Raw genomic sequence first — 18,941 nt, forward strand, 5'->3', positions numbered from 1 at the left:
CACTGGCACATCCAGCCTGCCTGAATTGTGCATCACCTCCGTCTTTACCTGTATCTGTTTTAGGGAAACTGTGGCTCCTGTAAGTTAGGTGGTGAGATGGGAAGCAGCAGTGCCGGAGGACCTGGGGGATGCTCAGGCCCAAGGACCCTCCAAATTCACCAAACTAAACTGACGGATGTTTTATTTTCACTGTTTTGAAGAACGACCAAGAGACTGGCTTGTCACACACACTGAACGGGAAATCAGAAGCCCTTAAACAGCCTGACTACTAATCTTACTTCCCTAAAGTAACAAAAGTGGACCGGAAAAAAGATAAACTCACTGGAACAGTTAAACTGAACGATTTTTTAAAGTTTAATATAGCTTTAGATAAAACTGAGCTTGCAGTATTAATGAATACAAGAGTTTGTTATTTTGTATAATTCAAATAAACTTGTACATTTATACAGTTATAGACTGCATGCCAGAAAATGCATTTAGTTATTCTCATTTGAATATGTACAATTTACAATATAATTCAAGCATAAATTCAGCAGCAGAGAACACAGACCGGCTGTGCAATCAGAGGACTACTTCTTCCGAGCGTAAGCGTTAGGGCTGGGTGAAAACGTTAATCAGAGGCAACAAAAAGTGGCCACACTAATCAAAATGAAATATCAACGAGAAATAACTTCCTAAAATGAATCACTAAAGAAAGTTATCATCCATGTTTGTACTTTCACTCTTATTCATGAAAGACACGTATTTTAACCTGAACATACGTAATACACTGCAACACAAGCCACAAGCCCCAGAAATCACGCGTCCAGCAAGGACCGGTGAATATTTTAATTAAAAAAAGAAAATCAAACTTTTGAGTTCATCATAACTGAACATTTTCTGTGGAATTAATTTAATAAAAATTGCCTGCAAAACTGCGCCTGTTTGGTTAAGCCGGCTGCTCGGGCTCGGCCCCTGCACACGCCGTTCGCCGAGCGTTTACCAGGCTGATGATACCCCTGGCTCTCTGCCGGGGGCTCGCGGTGGTATTTTTAATACTAACACCTTGCAACCGAGCCCGGCCGTTTCTGCTGTCAGCCAAGGACTGCCAGGGGAACTGCATGGTGTACAAAAAAAAACCAGCTGTATTTCACAAGACCACCTGAGCCAGTGTTAGCAAATGGGGAAAAAAGTTTGGATTTCACCTTGCACCAGTAGAAATTTGCTCGTCGCGCGCCTAGAGCAGAGTCTGCAGGGAATCACGCTGCGGCTCCCCGTAACCATAACGTGCACAGGGTTTACGCTCGGCCAAAGGTGCAGACAGCATGCAGTGCCACTCGGATTGTTACAAACCGTGGAGGAACTCTGGAAGCGAGTATGAAGTCCGTGAGCGCACGACGGACACCATGTGCTGCCGCTCCCAGGAAAAGCACGAGCCGCAGCTGCGCCGGAGGCAACTCTGCCGGCAGCGCGGACCTTCTTGGTTCCCGTCCCACGCGCGGGAGGACCAGCACAGCCACGGAGCAGAGCAAACCGCACGTTTACACAAAGTATTACCCATTTTGAGACCCACAGGGTCAACTTCGGCTAAGACCGTTTCCAGACGTGTTTCCAACACGGGAAGGGGACGGGAGCGATGCCGCCGCGGGGACCGCCGCGCGTGCTCCCACCGCTGCTGCAGCATCTCCGACCACCAAGAAATGCTACCGGCTTCACGTTAAGCTATCCTACGAGCAGCAGAAAGCGAGCACGTTGTTTTAAAATGGTTTTCTAACTTACATGTTAACACTCGTGAGAGGAATTAGTTTTTAAGTAAGTTTTTACTAATTATATCTAAAGTGTAAATTTTATTCATCTATTTACTTTTTCCCTAGCCTTAATAATTCTTCTTTAAGCAGCGCCTCATGAAATACATTTCAATTTTTTCCAGTAACCTAGAGGCAGGAAAAGAAAACCCAAGAAAATATCAAAGCAAAACAGAAGTCAGCGGTTAATTTAAGGCTAGCAGATTTGGTGTCAGGAATTAACTAATATGCACGAGCCTTCTTTCAAGAAAAAAAACATGCACCGTAACTACTTTGTTGAACAAAACACCACAGTCTACAGCAGAAAAAAATAAATACTTTTCAAATCAAGTTATAACTTACCTGAAAGTTACCCACTCGCATGTTTGACCTACTACTTACTCTTAAGAAATACCGGGGCGAGGAACACCCCTTTACATATTTTTCAGAATATACAGTATAAATACAGTAGGAATCATGCCGTAAAACTATATGCAAAAATTGCACACCATTATTGCATGCGTGTTGTGCTACTACATGCCAGTTAACGTCAGCGCTGCGATGAGCCCGAGCGGGACGTCGGTCCCCGGTCGCAGCAGCGTCCTTGCCTAACGCACAGTCGCCGTGAGCTGGGGGCACGCAGTGCCACGGCAACACCTAATTTAGCATATATTCTCTTTGCGGGGGCCGCTTTCCGCCCCCGTTACACCCGTCAGCAGTCCAAGCCTTAGGTAACACCTGGAAGTCCGGCGGAGCTACGTGAAGCGGTCGGAATTCATCTTTCTCAGCTTGGGGGGCAGGTTTCCCTCCATCCGGCCGCCGCCGCCTCCGGACAGCTTCTGGAGCTTGGGGGGCAGCTCGGCCACCGACTGGCTCATGGGATCCGAGAGCATCTTCGTGGTCTTGGACACCAGCTTCTCTTCCGAATTTCCGGGGACCGAGCTTATTCGCTGGAGTTTCATGGGCAAATCGCCCATGCTGTAGGCCTTCTCGGAGGTCGTGGAACTCATCCTCAAGAGTTTTTTGGGGAAGTCTTCCCGCCCAGTTATTTTCTGCAGTTTTGAGGGCAGTTTTGTACCAACGTCGTCCAGCCCGTCCAGGCACTCCACGGAGTTATTCCTCTCTTTGCTGTTGCTCACAGCAGGGGCTATCAAGGGCGAGGACATCAGAAGCATTTCTTCCTGCTCCTTCACGCTGTAAGGGGGGGTCGGGACTTCGAACGTTGCGTGGAACTGGGAATAGTCAACTTTAAAGAATCCTTCTTCCAAGGAAATAACCGGGAAGAACCGATGACCCCAAAGCACCTCATCCTCCGTGTACGATGTCCTGGCCTGGCACGTCATCCCTGTGATAAACACGAGAGGAAAACGTCACCAGCGAGGGAGAAATTTTGGGTGCACAGAAATCTTGGGGCTTTTTGAACATTACGAAGAAACGTATTTTATGTTTTTAAATGTATAAAAGACAAGACATTGACACGTCTACCATTTACATATGGTAGCTATTAAACTGTCATCTTCAGTGTGAAAGGAGCCAAAAATAGAGCAAGGAGCATAATTGTGTGAATAATTCATGTCTGTTATTATGGACAGTTTTGAAGGTGCTGCTGACAAAGGGAAAGCACAGGGTTACACTGATAATCCCGGCATTAAATTAATAAGAGCTGCTAATTATAAATAAAGCAAAGTTGGATTTGTCAGAAACTTAAAGTATTACTAAGTTATTCCATATACTCGTCATATTCATGAAGGTATATATGAATATATATATGCAGGCACTACACTTTATGTACTGTATGCACGAACCAAGCCCATACAAGTGCATTTCAATACATCAGAGAGCAGTAAGGATGCACTAAGAAATACACTTATTTCTCTTTCAGTGCTTTAGCAGCAATCTGTTCACAGCTCCATAATTTCCAGGCTGACTTCTAGCTTTCAAAAAATTAACATTTAATTCGTTCTACCTGAGGGAAAGATCCTGCAGGTTTGCACACAACGCTCGCTGCGGGCTCACGTCCATGCTCTAGCTCACACTTAAATCAGGTTATTAATGCGAGGCGAATCGTTTTTTCTTTCCTTTCGCTGTTACGAAAGGTTTTGTATTTTTTTTCCTAACAAGTTATTCATCAGCAGCATAGGAGGCCAACAGATCCTTCGATGTCTTCATCGTGTTAATGGACCTGTTAAAATTTTGCCAAGTTGTCCATATTATTAATACGCACTTGCTACATGAATTTAAATTCTCTTTTGGAAGCAAACATGCTGTATGCTCTGCGGATACTTAACCCCCCACCCATTTGTCAAAATAATAGATTTAGATGCATTTGGTTCCTCGCTCTTCACGCGCTCTCCCAGCACAACGTGCTCTCCAGCACCGCGCATGCTCGAGATGTGCACTAGCAAAGCTTCCTCTGAATGCAGATCGTGGTAACGCACCTGAAAAAGAGGTGCACTTCAGCATATATTCCAGCCCGAAAAACAAACCAAATGCCCAAGAAAAGCCTCTCCATTATTTCAAAAACACGGTCTGCAAAAACATCGTTTACTGCATCAAAGGGAAGGCGTTTCCAAACAAACCATTTGGTTTCTGGAGGATTACAGGATAGGGTCTTTTTATTTTATTTCATTTTTATTTTTTAGTAATCCTGCCTTTTTCTATCATCACTTGCTTCATTCAAAAGCGGTGCTACCACTGGAGAAAAATGCATCTGCCTGCCACAGTACAGGTTATTAATTACAAGTTATCATTTCTAATGAGGCAGAAGGCTTGGGTTTGGGGCGCTGGGCGAGCTGAAGGAGGGCACGGAGTCACCTCGCCTCGGCCAAGCAGCCAAGCCAAACATCTGCAAGGGAGCACTTGCACTAATTCCATCTCGTCGTACCCCTCGCATTACTTCTGAATTCCTGGAGCCCTATTTTGGCGTTACAGCGGCTCAGCAAGGCATCGTCTGCACGGCCCCGAAAAGCAGCCTCTGCGCCCATCACCCGGCAGGGAAGCGTCCCGCCGCGCACTCTCCGGTGCCTCGCCGCTCCCAGACCCGCGGCCTGGAAACTCCAAACAGCCGTAAAAATTAATCACCCAGTAATGCTATATGTATTATTATGAATTAAACTAATTTACAACTGCAATCCAAGGCTCATGAGGGCAAGAGTGAATCTCGATGTGAGACTCTGCATAAAAATATTGTGACTTTATCCCGTGCTCTTGCAGGACTATGTGAATATTCACGGCGTTAGGAAAAGGCAGGTGCATGAGTTGCACAGGCACAGACCTGTCCTGGGCAAAGGGGGCATCACGGCTTTCTAAAAATAAGGTAGAGACAAGCTGCTTTCTTGCACATTTACCTAAGTTAACAGCACGGTGTCCTAAATGGCCACTCACCTACCAGGGATTTCAAATGAAAATAAACGTCTGAATAGTGTGATAAGCCAGAAAATGGTTGCTCCAGAACGATTCAACAGTTCATTAAAAAGGCACACAGTGAAGGGCGCTCTCCAGCCTCTCCTTTCAATTTGCATTGCGAGAACTGTTTTAACGCAAGTTAAAGTGACGAACGGTACGACGCGTCGCTGGGAAACGCACAGCCCAGCTCGAGGGCTTCGACGAGGCTCTGAAGCGTGGGAAACTCTAAGGGCTCCCGTCTGTTTTGATAAAATGGCTATTTTTCACAGTGACGCTTCTCCATCGCGTGTCCGGACGGGCAGGCGGACCGAGGCTGGGAAAGCAAAGCGCCCAGGGCACCGCCGGGAGCCAGAAATAACCCCCCAAAAAGCGGCTCCCCGAAACAGAGCCGCTCCTCGTGCCGGTCACCATCATCCGTATCGTGTTTGGGGACAGCCAGCGACAAAGCCGCGGGTCAGAAACGTGCCATTACCGAAACAAGGGAAGATAAACGTGCCTCCCCGAAAACCCCGCGCCCTCCACGGGCAGCCTGGCCGTGCCATTCCCTCTGGAAGCGTCTTCTCCACGTTTTGACAGTCTAACCTGAAGCCAGGGGATGTGTGTGCAATGAAACTGGGAGACAGGAATGACAAGGGGACACAGTTACTGGTAAGGAGAAGGAGAAGGGCAGAATCTGATAACTCTGAAGCCTACTAATTCCCCCTTGGCCTCCCAGCACTGGCGGCTGTTCCCGTGGTGAACCTGCAGCGGGCCTTTTACAGGGTGCAACGCTTAATCACCGCTTACTGCCGAAATCCACCCCTCACTCGAGCGAAAGGAGGTTAGAGATCAACCAAACCAAGCAGGCATGCAGATAACCACGTTCGCAGAGAGGAACGAGGGGACCAGGGTGAACCAAGTCACAAAGCGCATATCTATGCGACAGCCACACATCAATCTTATGCTAAATATCCTAACTTCTCATAATGCTGAAGAGCAAACCCAGGCTGCTGCTTTGCTGCTCAATTTAGACGCTGTTTATGCTCCGGCACTATAAATACCTCCCGGCTTTACGCAGACGGCACTCTTCTCCCAGGAGCTAGCTTGACACTCAAAAAATAATGCTGACAGCCAAGGTATTTTTTTTTATCAGCTGGTCCTGTTCGCAGGGCAATTTTTAATCGCTCCTAGATAGGCAGTTTTCTGAGGCGCTGCAGACAGCCAGTCTCGACGCTCGGCAGCCCGCGGCGAGCGATGGTTAGCGCGTATCAGCGCAGCGCTGCGGGAGCCACCACCCCTGCTTTGTGCCAACCACCTCAAAAAAGGGGGGAAAAAAAAGGAAAATAAGGAAAAAGATCACCGCAGCACTTGGAAGGGCCGATTCACATGCAGTGCTCAGAATTTTGCAGTGGTATTTTCCATATTTCTGAAAAAAACGGGCCAGATTCTCAGCTGCCCCAAAAGAACCGTTTAATGCACGCTGAATGCAGTGACGGCAATTTATGCCGAGAACGTGGCCTGGCATCTTTCTTACCTTTTCTTTTTTTTTTTCCCCTCCAGAAAACCACATTATTTTGGCCCGACTGTGGGTCGTGCAAATTGACGTTCCCCGAATTACCTTAAAATAAAAACATGGGGACATTTTAACGCTGATGCAAGAAAGGCAAAACCAAAGCCAGCCCTCCCCTCTGAGCGCCCGCATCCCTCAGCGGCTCCTCGAAACACCCACCAGCCCATATGTTCCCGCAGCTCTGAAAGAGAGCACTTAAATTTTCAGGTTTTTGGCAGGCCTAAAAACACTTCAAGAAGTATTTCACACTGGAGACGTCCCCTCCAGGACGGACCCGGGATTTATGTCCGTACTGGAAAGCAGGTTTGCTGGCAGCGTGCAATGCCGCGGCAGGCTCGGTGCTCTCCCCGGGCTGCCGGGGGACGCGGGAACTGCTGCAGCAAGGGGCAGGGGTGGCTGCGGGTCTTTTCTATTGAAATCCCGTGAGCTCCAACACTAATTTCTAAGGCACATAGCTAAAAATACCGTGCCATGCGGCGGGAACGTGCCAGCAGAAGGCTTCCACTGCCCAGCGCAAGGGCAGCAGCCACAGCGCGTGCACGCTGATGCCACGCATCCTCGCGACACTCCGCCTTTAACGGCATCCTCTCAATATTTCAAATAGCAAACAAAATAAGAGCACTCAGATTATCTTGACATTTAAATAAGCAGTTTCAGTATCGCCCATTAGGCCCTGCTTGTGGACGGTTTTACTCTCAGCCACAGCAGAGACGGCTCCGCTTCGGCAGCGGCTCCTCCAAAAGGAGTCAATGCCCGTTTAGGTGCCCACCTAAAACGCGCGGTTTTAAATAATGCTACTACTCCCAGCAGCTCCCACAGCAAATAAACACAGCTGCAGGAAGACAAACAGAGAAACGGGCGGTATATCTTCCCTGCAAATACAGTCGTTCATTAGGCTTCATTTCCTGGCAGCAATTTCAGGGTTTTATAAAAATTATACATCTATATGGAGCCCGAAATGCCTATGACGCTTCAAAATAATCACGATCTTTAAAAAGGAGAGCACCTTAACAGCAGCATTTTCTTGTTTTTAAGCAGTAATTTGTGGATGTTGCTGCGGCAGTTAGCTCCCCGAATATGCATGAGCCAGGCAATCTAACGCAGAAGCTATTTAAATGTTTGGAGATAACGAAGGTTCCTCCGCAGCCTCCTTCCCTCCTCGGAGCCTTGTCGTACATCCTTCATCACCGACTTGGGACAAACTTTAACAAACCTGCTTTGCTTTCTTTGATCAGGGTTCTTCACTTTCTGGTTTTAGCTCACATGTTACATCTCTTCCAAACCAGTTAGCAGAGAGGCAAAACAACATTCTCACCTCTTTTTTTTTTCTGTGCCAAAAGCTCTATCTATTTGCGAGTCAAAAATAACACCGCCTATCACTATTTGACTTTATTATCAGCCCGGCAGACACGGCTCGGCGTGCCTGCTTGTGATGCTGCTGAAATAGAGTTGAACGGGCGCTATTTTTAAGGATGCTCTTTAGCATTAATTAACAGAAATCCAAGTGCTTTAACTTCCATAAGAGCCATGAGACAACTGGGTTTTGCTCTTCATATCTAAGCGGTCTGTGGCCCCAAAGAGCAGTGAAATAACTTGCCCCCCATCTCGGGTTTCGGCTTTTGAACAGGGAGCTCTGTTGCTAGCCAAGGGGCAGCTCTCCAGGTCCTCCACCGGCTCCCGGGGGAGCGGAGGTCCCTCCTTGTCCATCGCCTCCTGCACCAGCTCCCTAGTCCTCTGCATGGACGTCTTCCCTGGACCTACCACAACCTTTCTCATGGGCTTCAGTGGTGCTAGACCTTGCGGTAGTGGATCTCTGAAGAGACATGAGTTTTCACGTGGAGGAAGGATGAATTTTCCCTTGGGGGAAGCTCCCGCGCTCCCAAGCAAGCCGAGGTGGAAGGGGCCAGCGTTGGGCCGGAGGACCTGGGGGGACACGCACTGCCTGGAGGCTTTGTGCTCTCCTCCGGGCGAACGCGCTGGGCTGATGGACGCTGCTGCTGCTGCCCGGGACACCTGAAGCCATCTCCATCGCCTGCAACCATAAGGAAACTTGGATGGTTTCACAGATCTGAGACGTGAAAGTCACCCTGCCCAAATCTAAGCCGCTTTGAGGTCCCACTTCCAGGGCGTAGAGCCGGGAGCCTGAACCCACCGCCGGCAGGGCCGGCACGGCGGCGAACACAGCTCCTGCTGCGACCGGCTCAGCAAGCCGCCGGAGGTGCTCGGTGATTCTGCTCTACTCTGTTCCTCCTTGGCAATATATTTAGCTTATCTCTGCAGATAACCCGGGGTATTCGCAGGAACGGATCCGCAGCACCTGAGAACCGCTCCGCCATCTGCGGTGTCATCAAATGCTCCCTATATTAAAAAGAAAATCCCAAAATAAAACAGGACCAAGACCTCCTGATGCGAAGGCAGGAAGGAGAGATAAGGCTCCGAAGGGTAATTCGCGCCCGGTCACAAGGCGGGTGAAGGACAGGGCGGTTGCACCTTCTTTGTCCATGGGAAAGCATGAAAACATTTCATTTCACGTGGTAAAATGAGATACTAAATGTGAGACCTGGTCGAACAACCTGATTCCCATAAATGCACACGCCACGTGTCTCCTGCACATCACAGGGAACCTCGGGCCATAAAGGAGCCCGCGGCCGGGAGGGATCTCCCTTGGGTTACCGAGCCCAGGCCCCCGCAGCGCCAGGCAATCACGGGTCATAATCCCAGCACTCCATAAACCTCAGACTTAATGTGAAAAATGAAATACAGCCAAAAAAATATATATATATACCACAAAAGCCTTTGACGAATACATAAAACAATCTAACAAGTTTATCAAAGCTAAATATTTTTCCTGATTCAAAGATCTGCTGATGGCTTCCCCAAATATCTGGTGGCATGCTGTCACACCAAAAAAGCACGCTCCAGAGCTCGGCTCACCCGCTTCTGTCCCACCGGAGGCGGCAGATGAGAGGAGGCTGCAGGAGGTGCCGGCTGTCCCTGGGCTGGCAGAGAGCAAAAACCCGGCTTAAGGAAAAGAAATGCAATGCGGTGCCTAAGAAAAACACCCCCGCGGCCCCCCGCGTGCCTCCAGATTTCGCCTGCCGTCATGCCCTCGTGTTCAGAAATTAAACACAGCAGGTACCGGCTCTGCCGCCACGGCGCGAATTATCATGGCTTGCGACAGAAGAATTATTAAAAGGTGGTGTTGATTTTTCTTATGAAAAATGCAGCTTTTTAACCAATCGATGTGCATGTCTGTGCCAAATTACAGTGCGCGGCTTCAGGGTCACGCAGGGCTCAAACCCTCGCGCCGGCACCGCGGACTCGCACCACGTGCCCCACGCACCGCGGTCCGGGGACGGCTCGGCCGAGTGCCTCCAGCCCCCGAAACCTCTCGTCACCGTCAATTTGACACGCGCGGTTTTGCGGTGCATTGATTAGCCCCCAAGACTGCAGCGACAGAAAGGCTACACTGAAATTAATTAGATTTCTACGCTGAAATTAATTAGATTTCAAATGGAGACGTTGTAAGAAAGGGGGATGTAAACGTTCTGCACTCTCAGGGAAGAAAGGATGGGCTCCAACTTTTGTGGCTGTCGAATACACAATTCAATGAACGAGATTCCCTTCTCAAAAGCCAAAACAGTAGCCATAAAATGAAAAAAAAAAAAAAGATGAGTCTACAAGCTCTGGTACGCAGAGTCTTTCCTGCAGTTTTTGATTAAAAAATCCAGTGTCATTTACGGCTTTTCTCTACAAACTCCAAATTCTAGCTTTTCACGTATGAAAAGCACTCCATAAAAAATGCCATTGTTCAAAATTTCCCCAGTTTTATGCAGTAACATTACACTTAATATATTCAAAATCGTAATACCGTGGGTGCCAGTGTGGAGACAACTTTAACAGCTGAATCAAAATAACCTGCATTTCTGAGAAAGTATTTCCGCACCGCTGCGCCCAGACGCCCCGTCGCCCGCTGGTGTTCGCACCAGTTCCCACCTTCTCCGGCGGTTGCTGCTGGTGCATGAAGAAATGCAAAGCCTGTGGTTGCATCTCAGGGCAGGACAACGGCTTATGGGTCGCCATTTGGGTTTTTGCATAGAAAAATAAATAGATAGATAAATAAGCATGCTCAGTGTTGCTGCCCAATAGCCAGGCTCCCTAGCACAAACCCTGGCTGCTGGCCCTGGCTCCGAGCATCTCCAGCTTCACAGACACGCAATAAACCCAGTTAAATTTGTGCAAACACAAAATTAGGCTGGTAATTTTAATCCCTTTCTAAGACATAGCCAGCTACACCTTGAAAATCGTGGCTTCCGGCAAGAGCCACGTGCTGAAATGACCCAGTGCTCTCCAAAGCGTCTCTCTCTACTCCATTTGCAAGGAATTATTAGTCCTTTTTTTCCTGTTATATACTTCTCCTTGTCTGCACACTGAGGCGTGAAAAATCCTTTTGTGCATTTTCAGACTGTCTCTGAACGGCACAATGGCCCTGAGAACGGCGGAGGAGACGGACGCGCTCTGAAGAATACAAACGTTGGTATGCTCCGTGCAAGCCAAACTGGAGGAAAATCCACAGCCGTTTGCACCGAGCCTTTGAAGCAGGCTTGGATTTTCTTCTCAGCGCCTCGCACGCCGGGCCTCGGGAGCGGGGGGATTTGGGGAGCCGGCGGCACGGGCTGGCACTCTGGAGGTCCCAGCACCACAGGAGCATCTCGGATGGCTTCGTGCCATGAACACTCATTCATCATGCCAGGACTGAGCAGTCATCTTCTAACTCGTACCAGAAGTGCCTTCTACCAGAAGCATCTTCCAACAAGTACCAGAAAAACGGTACTTGAAATCCTGGTTAAAACGGGAACGTTTCTGGACGCCAGCCCGAAGCAGGCAAGGTGGTGGGCAGCGTTTGCAGCCCGCGGCTCAGGAGCACCCGGAGAGGCCGGTCACAGTGTCCACAAGCTTAAACACACCTTGAACGTGCCATCAGCCATCAGGACTCCATCACTTAACGCCTACAGATGCACATCTGCTACTAGCTTCCCTGTTGGGTTTCTGCCACGGCAGAGCTGCTGCTTCTCTGCAGCACCCTCCCACACAAAACATCAGCTGTACGTGCACAGCGACGGATGCCGTCCGTAGGGACAACTTACAGCACCCCACCCAAGCAGCATCGGCATTTTAGGGGGCACCAGGGCTGCTTCACCAGAAACATTAGGCAAAGCCCACGGGTCTGCTCCAGTCCCAGTCTCGTAACCTGCCCTTCATTATCGCCAGCAGAGAAACAAGCATTTACACATCTCTAATAATTTCGGGGATAGCAGCTACTGTTGCTCATTTTATATAGGTTTTATAATGCTTTCACTTCCAAAAAATATACTCCTATTTCCATTCATTTAGTTTGATTTTAACAGCAGAAAGATGGCTGTGCAGGGCTGTGCACCATCGAACACAAAGCTCGGGCAGCAGCAAACCACCCAACCATCCGCGAGCCCGGAGCCGAGGCCCGGCCCTCCGGCTGGGAAGCGCGTTTCCAGCTCCTGCCAAAAGTCCTGGGAAAGGAGCGTTTTTAGCAGCATGCTCAGAATCACCAGACCCAGGCTATTGCAAATCACGCCTAAGTCAGTCCCACCTACTCATTCCCAAGAAGCAATTGCAACAGCCGGAATAACATATTACACTACCTGAAAGTCTTTAATTATTTTGTTTGTGTTTACTGACGTTCTCAGATTGATCTGTTCAGCGCTAATGAGGCATTTACTCTCAATTAGAAACCTCTTTCAGAGCAGAGCTCTAATTCCAGCGAGTTCTGCAGATGAATTAATTACAGCACCCGCGCTCAGCTTTCCTCCCCGCCGAGCCGTGCCCGGGCGCCGGCAACACCGCCCGGCCGCTTTCCCTACGGAGCTCGGACCGGAGCGGCTGCCGCGCTGACCGCGCGCACCAGGCACGCAGCACTTGGCTGGGCAGCTAAAAACCGAGTATTTGGGGGAAGATTGCAGCTGTGCATCGATACGTTACCTGCATCGCGAACCTGTATCACTCATGTACTGAGCTGCCCGGTCTCAGCCTGAGAACAGAAGAGTCTCTCCCACGCAGACCTGAGTCACAGCACCGACTGAACGTTTCTTACCTAAATACTAACGAGAGATTTGCGTTGATTAAATATATTCATACAGCATCCCACAGACGCCCTCGGAGCAGGAAGACGGTACGCCTTCACGTGCAGCGCGGATCAAGCGACTTCCTAGGGAATGTGTGCTGGGTTTGTTTCAAACTCTCAGGTCTTCCAGGAATAAATTCCATTTTTGTTTCATACGAGCTACTTAGCATAAAGCATTATATAAACTTCCCACAGCTTTAAAAAACGGCCTCGGTTTCACTGCCGAGCAGTACTGTGAGAAACAGCCACGAGAGGAGAATTCTTGCACTAAGATGCCTGCTTGAAAAGAAATATCAAATATAAACCTATGCTATTTCATCATGCAACATTAAGTCAGCAATGTTCCACTGTGGGAAATCTCATCCCCATTACCGCATACAGGGTCCATTTAAAGCATCTGCAGCATAATGAGAAAGACGAAATGAGCTACAGTGAAACATTCTGAATATGCTTAGCACTACAATTTGTGTCCTGTTAGATGATTTCATCTAATATATGTGAAGTGTCATGCTAAAAAATAAAAAGGGAAAAAAAGAATAAATAATTAATGGAATACTGAAGGGTAGTTTGGAAGATGTCTATATTTAGCGAGAAAGCCTCTAAGGTCTGCTCTCTAGCTCATATTTCTATTCTAGATCATCGCATGTTATCAGCTGAGAAGCTCTCCCGAACCCCATTTATATTAGCTGATGACGCAACCAATTAATAACTAAAGGCAGGCTCTCCCTGGCCAATCATAAAGCACGGGGGCACTTCCCGGCTGCTGTTACTAACATCTGGGGTTTCCTAAATGTAAGTACAACTTTTACATAACCAACTTTTAATAACAGAGTGCCAAAGATCACAGAATGACAGAACGGTTGAGGTTGGCAGGGACCTCTGGAGATCATCCGGTCCAACCTCCTGCCCAAGCAGGGTCACCCACAGCACGCTGCCCAGGACCGTGTCCAGACGGCTGCTGAACATCTCCAAGGAAGGAGACTCCACCACCTCTCTGGGCAACCTGCTCCAGTGCTCAGTCATCACCACCATAAAGAGGTTTTTCCTCCTGTTCAGATGGAGCTGCCTGTGTCTCAGTTTGTGCCCATCGCCTCTCATCCCATCGCTGGGCACCACTGAAACAAATCTGGTCCCGTCCTCTTTACACCCTCCCTCCAGATACTTATACACATGGACAAGATCCTCCCTGACCCTTCTCTTCTCCAGGCTGAACATGGCAAATCCGCCTCCAGCGAGGCTGTTTCAATGCAGTTATCGACATCGCAAAGAGCTGAAATTGCTGTTCTGAGACGGGAAATACACAGGAACAAATTGTGCATTACCTGCAAGCTGACAAACCAGAGACAAGAAACTAAGAAAATAAAACCCAGCGATTGCATTGCACAGATGGGCTGAGGAGCAATAACTCTTAGACACGCTTAGCTTGGTCATGGCGTAAAGTAGGTTTCCATGAATATACTTCAAACTATTTAATAATCGAAACAATAAAGAAGATTTGGGAATTTATTTTGGAATTTAAGAGGAAATGAAGCCTGTTAGCCGGCACAGGGGTACCCAGAGAGGTACCAGCGTTGTCTTGTAACACCAGCACAACCCGGCTGGCGACCGCCGGAGCCGGCGAGGAGAAACGCCCCGGGCCGGCACACGGCACGTGCACGGGTAGCCGTCACCCCGCACCACCGCCACAAAGCTGCTCATCACCCCGAAATACCGCTACGAGCCTTGGCAAAGGGGAGGAAACCCAAAACCTCAAAATATGCCCACGCCGGGTTTCTATTGCATTGCTATTCTAGCTTACTGTGCTACGTGCTCTCCAGAAACTCGTAAAAAATACAGGGAGGAAACAGCTGTGCCTTAATTTCAGTTTGACTCTTTGCCAGTTAGATATAAAAAGCAAGGAAACCATCAGTGGCCAGGTATCCCCAACGCGTTTTGTTCACGAAGGGAACTCAGGTACCTAAATACAGTCCTTAGGGGAGGAAGAAATCCCAAGAGCGACTAATTGCTGAATTTGGGTTGACCAAGAATAACTGACATGGACTGTGTTGCATAATTTATTGGAAAAGGAAAAGACACAGCAAAAATATACGCTGTACAATAAAGATGTAAGCTTCTAGCTGCGGTTATACTTTAAAAGCTCATTTTAAGTATTTATCCATGTGAGAAATAGGGGCAGATATATAACTGAGCAATCCTGGGACACAGAACAAACTTGCCAAACGCCACGAAGTTAAAACCACTGATGTTTCTCCGTGCTATTCCTGTTCCTAGTAAATGCCGCATCTCTGTATTTTTAAACTTTTAAAACATGAAAAATATGGGTCTTCACCAGTTTTCGGTTGTTCTGTATAGCCATAAACTCACAGGTGTTGAGCTCCACAGTCGGGACCGTGTCCCCTGAACACGGCAGCAGTGATACTGTAGGCACGTGTGAACTGGAAATATCAACAAATATGTGAACTCTCATGGAACATCTCTGCTTTCGATTTTGAAATTTCGAGATGTAGATAATCACTCCTAAAAAGCATCACTGTCGCAGATGCCAAGACAGGGTTGTTTCTATGTTCCTAATTTGTTTTGTTCCTGACAAAACATTCTTCCCTAATAAAGTGCTTTTACTAAGCGACAGAGGTTTTTAAGCTTTCCTTGGAAAAAAAGCCCTGCCTGAAAAGCCTGGAGGCAAAGAAAAAGGCTGTATTTCCACAGGTGCCCAGAGGAAACGCAGCCCATCATAACGGAAACGTGCCCTTCCAAACGACAGCATCAGCAGTCCCACTCTTGAAATGCAATTTGCTATTAGGAGCAATAGTAATAATATAATTTGAACAATAAATCTTAATGCGAGAGCAAGCCATTTTATAAATATGGCAATCTACACACTCAAAATTGGACTTATTTACTCTAAGGAATATGCTTGTAGGTTTTTCAGCTGAGTTGCAGTTACATGTTATGCCCCCCTTCCATTTCTTTTTAAATATTCTTCTGATTTTTTTCACTGTATTCTTATGCCATTTCCTGCTTTTAGCAACAAAACAGTTATTAGCAGGTTCCAGCCCAAACCTGCCAACCAAACTGGCACGGAGGAGCTCAGGCAACGCGTGCACCAGCTCCGGGGCCCCGAGGGACCGGCCGCTCGCGGCTTTGCCCACGGACAGGGCAGTGACCGGGGAAAGTTTAATGACACCGTTTCCACCCCTCTGCTTCTGGTCATTCGTTTCTAGAAACCGGAGGACTTAAAGTCTGCTGCATTGTCAGCGCTGTAATATTCTGAGTCACGGCAGTAACAAAACACAAAAGGAAAATACTGTTTACTCTATGCAGTTTTGCATTTCTTATTTGCAAAACACTTTAAACAGCGAAAATAAGCAGAGTCCCTCAGTGTGCGACATCTATTCAGTGCGGGACTCGGGCAGGATCTCAGCAAAGCCCACTCCTTCCTCAATTTTAGGAACAGAGTCACTTCAAGCACTAACAAATTGCTGGAGAACAGTCTGGTAACGCCCAGCAGGCGCCGGGCACAGAATAAAAATGATGCCTGCAAAATTACCTGCATCAGGGAAAAAAGGCAGTAACTGCCAGCAAATGCACCTGGTGCTGAGGCTGCTGTCGCGGTCTGTGTGCTCCTCCTCCTCCTCCTGTCCTTCCTTAAAAGCTTTCCAGGGAAAGCGAGGGCTGCTCGGGGCCGGCTGAGCCGAGCTATGACTGCTGGAAACCGCATCCCTGCTGGAAACCGCATCCCCGCTGGAAACCGCATCCCTGCAGCCGGGAAAGGGGGTTGCAGAGCTCTCTGGCACTTTCCTAGACATGCACCTAACGGGCGGGAAGAGCCAACGCATGCACTTTGCAGTCTCGTGGTTAAGTTTATGCTCTGAACCAATTTTGGCCTTTTTCCTGCCTATTCTCTAGGGTAACGACTCCTAAATGAGCGATCATGCACTTCCAGCGCTGCTAGGGCTTTTACCAGCGCAGCTGCAAACTCGGTCGAAACGTGGTTCTTAATGTAGGGAATAAAACCACAACTCCAAAGCGAAGGCGAAAGGGAGATTACGGGCAGAAAGAGCCCAGAACCGTTGAGGAACAGGGAAAATCAGTGTGCAGCTCTCTGCATTTAAAGGCAAACCTAACGCAGCGCCGAAACCAGCACAGGATTGATTCACGGTTCCAGGCCGGCACCTTCGGTTATGACCTTGCACTCTCCTGTACTCTGAGGTCGTAATTTTGACTTGTTCCAACTTCTAGTTACTCTGGCCCCAAGAGCAGCTAGAAACCCACATCCACCGGTCATCAAAACCAACAACAAAGGGAGTGAGAAAGCACCGTATTTTTGCCTGAGAAGCCACTTTGCAATGCAAAACCGTGAAATGGCTAGTAGTAAGCGACAGAAGAAAGATTTAAAGACTTTAACGCAACACAGACTAGTTTACGTGGCAGAATAGCCAGGTCCTTGATCATAACCAGTCGTCCTTGATCATAACCAGTCAAGCCGTGTCCCTGGTTATTCACGGAGGAGCTGGGAACGCCCAGCCTTCTCCCGCATCACCCAGCTGCACGGGCAGACCAACGTCTTGCAGGATTAACAAGGTGCAGAGGAAATCCTGCTAGATTTAAATTTAATTTTTCTTCAAATCTTGTTAAACTCCTCAAAGAGGCCACCTCATTTTGACTCCATCCATTTCCACATCCCTCCATCCTTAGACAAGCCCAAATGAAAAAGGTGAAGCTTCCCGACCAGGCGCGGTGCCAGCCTCGTGCCTGAGCAGCAACGGCATCCCTCGACACCTTCTCCGTAGCAGACGTTAAGAAGTAAGTGTCTCTCCGTGTCCCTCCTGCTCTCCTCCGGGAGAGCGGCTGGCACGACCCGCTCCCGGGGCCGTGCACGCAGCGCTGGGACGCACGCTGACCGCGGCGGCACGGCACCGCCTGCAAAGAGCTTTGCAGGACGCGGCGTAATGCAATCCTGAGTTTGCTAAAAACAAGGGTAGTCACATCAGTTTGAGCTCCACTCAAAGCCTCCAAGGCTATGCACGTGACAAGGACAACACTACTGTAACACATTGTAATCAGATAAAAATAAACCCTCCAGCACGGCGCAGTGCCCGCGTGACGGCACCGGCGCCTTTCCACCGCCAGCCTTTGCCGGGCACTGCACGATTTTTCGGCTATATTTGCAGCCGTGACCGCTACACGTGAGTGCGTATTTCCCTGCGAACCCAGCAGCCTCTGAAATGCAGAGTACCACCTCTTAGCCAAAAATGGCTGCTTCAGATAATGTCTGCACTTTGGAAACCCATTAAGATTAATGACTTAAAGAGACGATTATTTTTTTTAAACCTTTGCCTTTTCAATAGGTAAGTAGGCTTTTTACAACATTTGCTTAGCTCAAGCATGTCAATATTTTTTGGAGACGGCAGAAGTGCTGCTCCAGGGGCTGCTGGTTCCCCAGACGAGAGCTGGCCACGAAGGGCCCCGGCACGGCACAGCGGCGTGCCGGCACCCGCGCAACCTCAGCATCCGACTCCCTCCCATAGGGAGGCTGCTCCTCCTTTCGCTCCACTTGATTCCCTCAATGTTTTTCACCCATTTGCGAGGATCAGCACTAAGTAACACTAAAGCATCCGTGAGCCCTGCCAGCGGTAAGGTTTGCTGTCCAAACGCCCTTGCCTCGACGGCGCGTGCAGCTCCGGGCGCAGGGGTTTGGGTGGGAGGTCCGGGCGCGCGGGATGCGCAGGGATTGGGGTAGCTGCTGCTGCGCGAAAAGACAGCACTGATCTTGCCTTATCGCATTTACATCTGTTCCCCTGTGCCTAAACTGAAGCGTAAAAATCTTGGCAAACACGTCATGCCTAATGATTAACGTCCTGTCACCCGTACCATACATTCATTCCCGTAATTGCCAGGGAAAATGATACATTTCCACAAGGTGCATATCCCCCAAAAGGGAAATTTCATGCATATCGCCTTCTTTTTTCTGCCCTTTCTCTTTTTTCTTTCTTTTTTTTAAACTATGTCAAGTAGTTGACGTTACGTTAATACAGAAATTTTGCAAGCACATTCGATGCTGGCAGGA

General features: G+C 48.6%; 1 protein-coding gene across 1 annotated transcript in view; it reads right to left on the reverse strand.

The window, feature by feature from the left end:
- Window positions 1-503: 503 nt before the first annotated feature.
- The window catches only part of KCNJ3 (potassium inwardly rectifying channel subfamily J member 3), a 50,223-nt gene continuing 31,785 nt past the window's right edge, over window positions 504-18,941 (reverse strand). Inside the window, exon 3 of the mRNA XM_026103045.2 lies at window positions 504-3,108. Within this exon, the coding sequence (XP_025958830.2) occupies window positions 2,519-3,108 (590 nt within the window). The 3' untranslated portion in view covers window positions 504-2,518. The remainder of the gene's footprint in view (window positions 3,109-18,941) is intronic.

The sequence above is a fragment of the Dromaius novaehollandiae genome, chromosome 7, assembly GCF_036370855.1.
Source record: "Dromaius novaehollandiae isolate bDroNov1 chromosome 7, bDroNov1.hap1, whole genome shotgun sequence".
NCBI lineage: Eukaryota > Metazoa > Chordata > Aves > Casuariiformes > Dromaiidae > Dromaius > Dromaius novaehollandiae.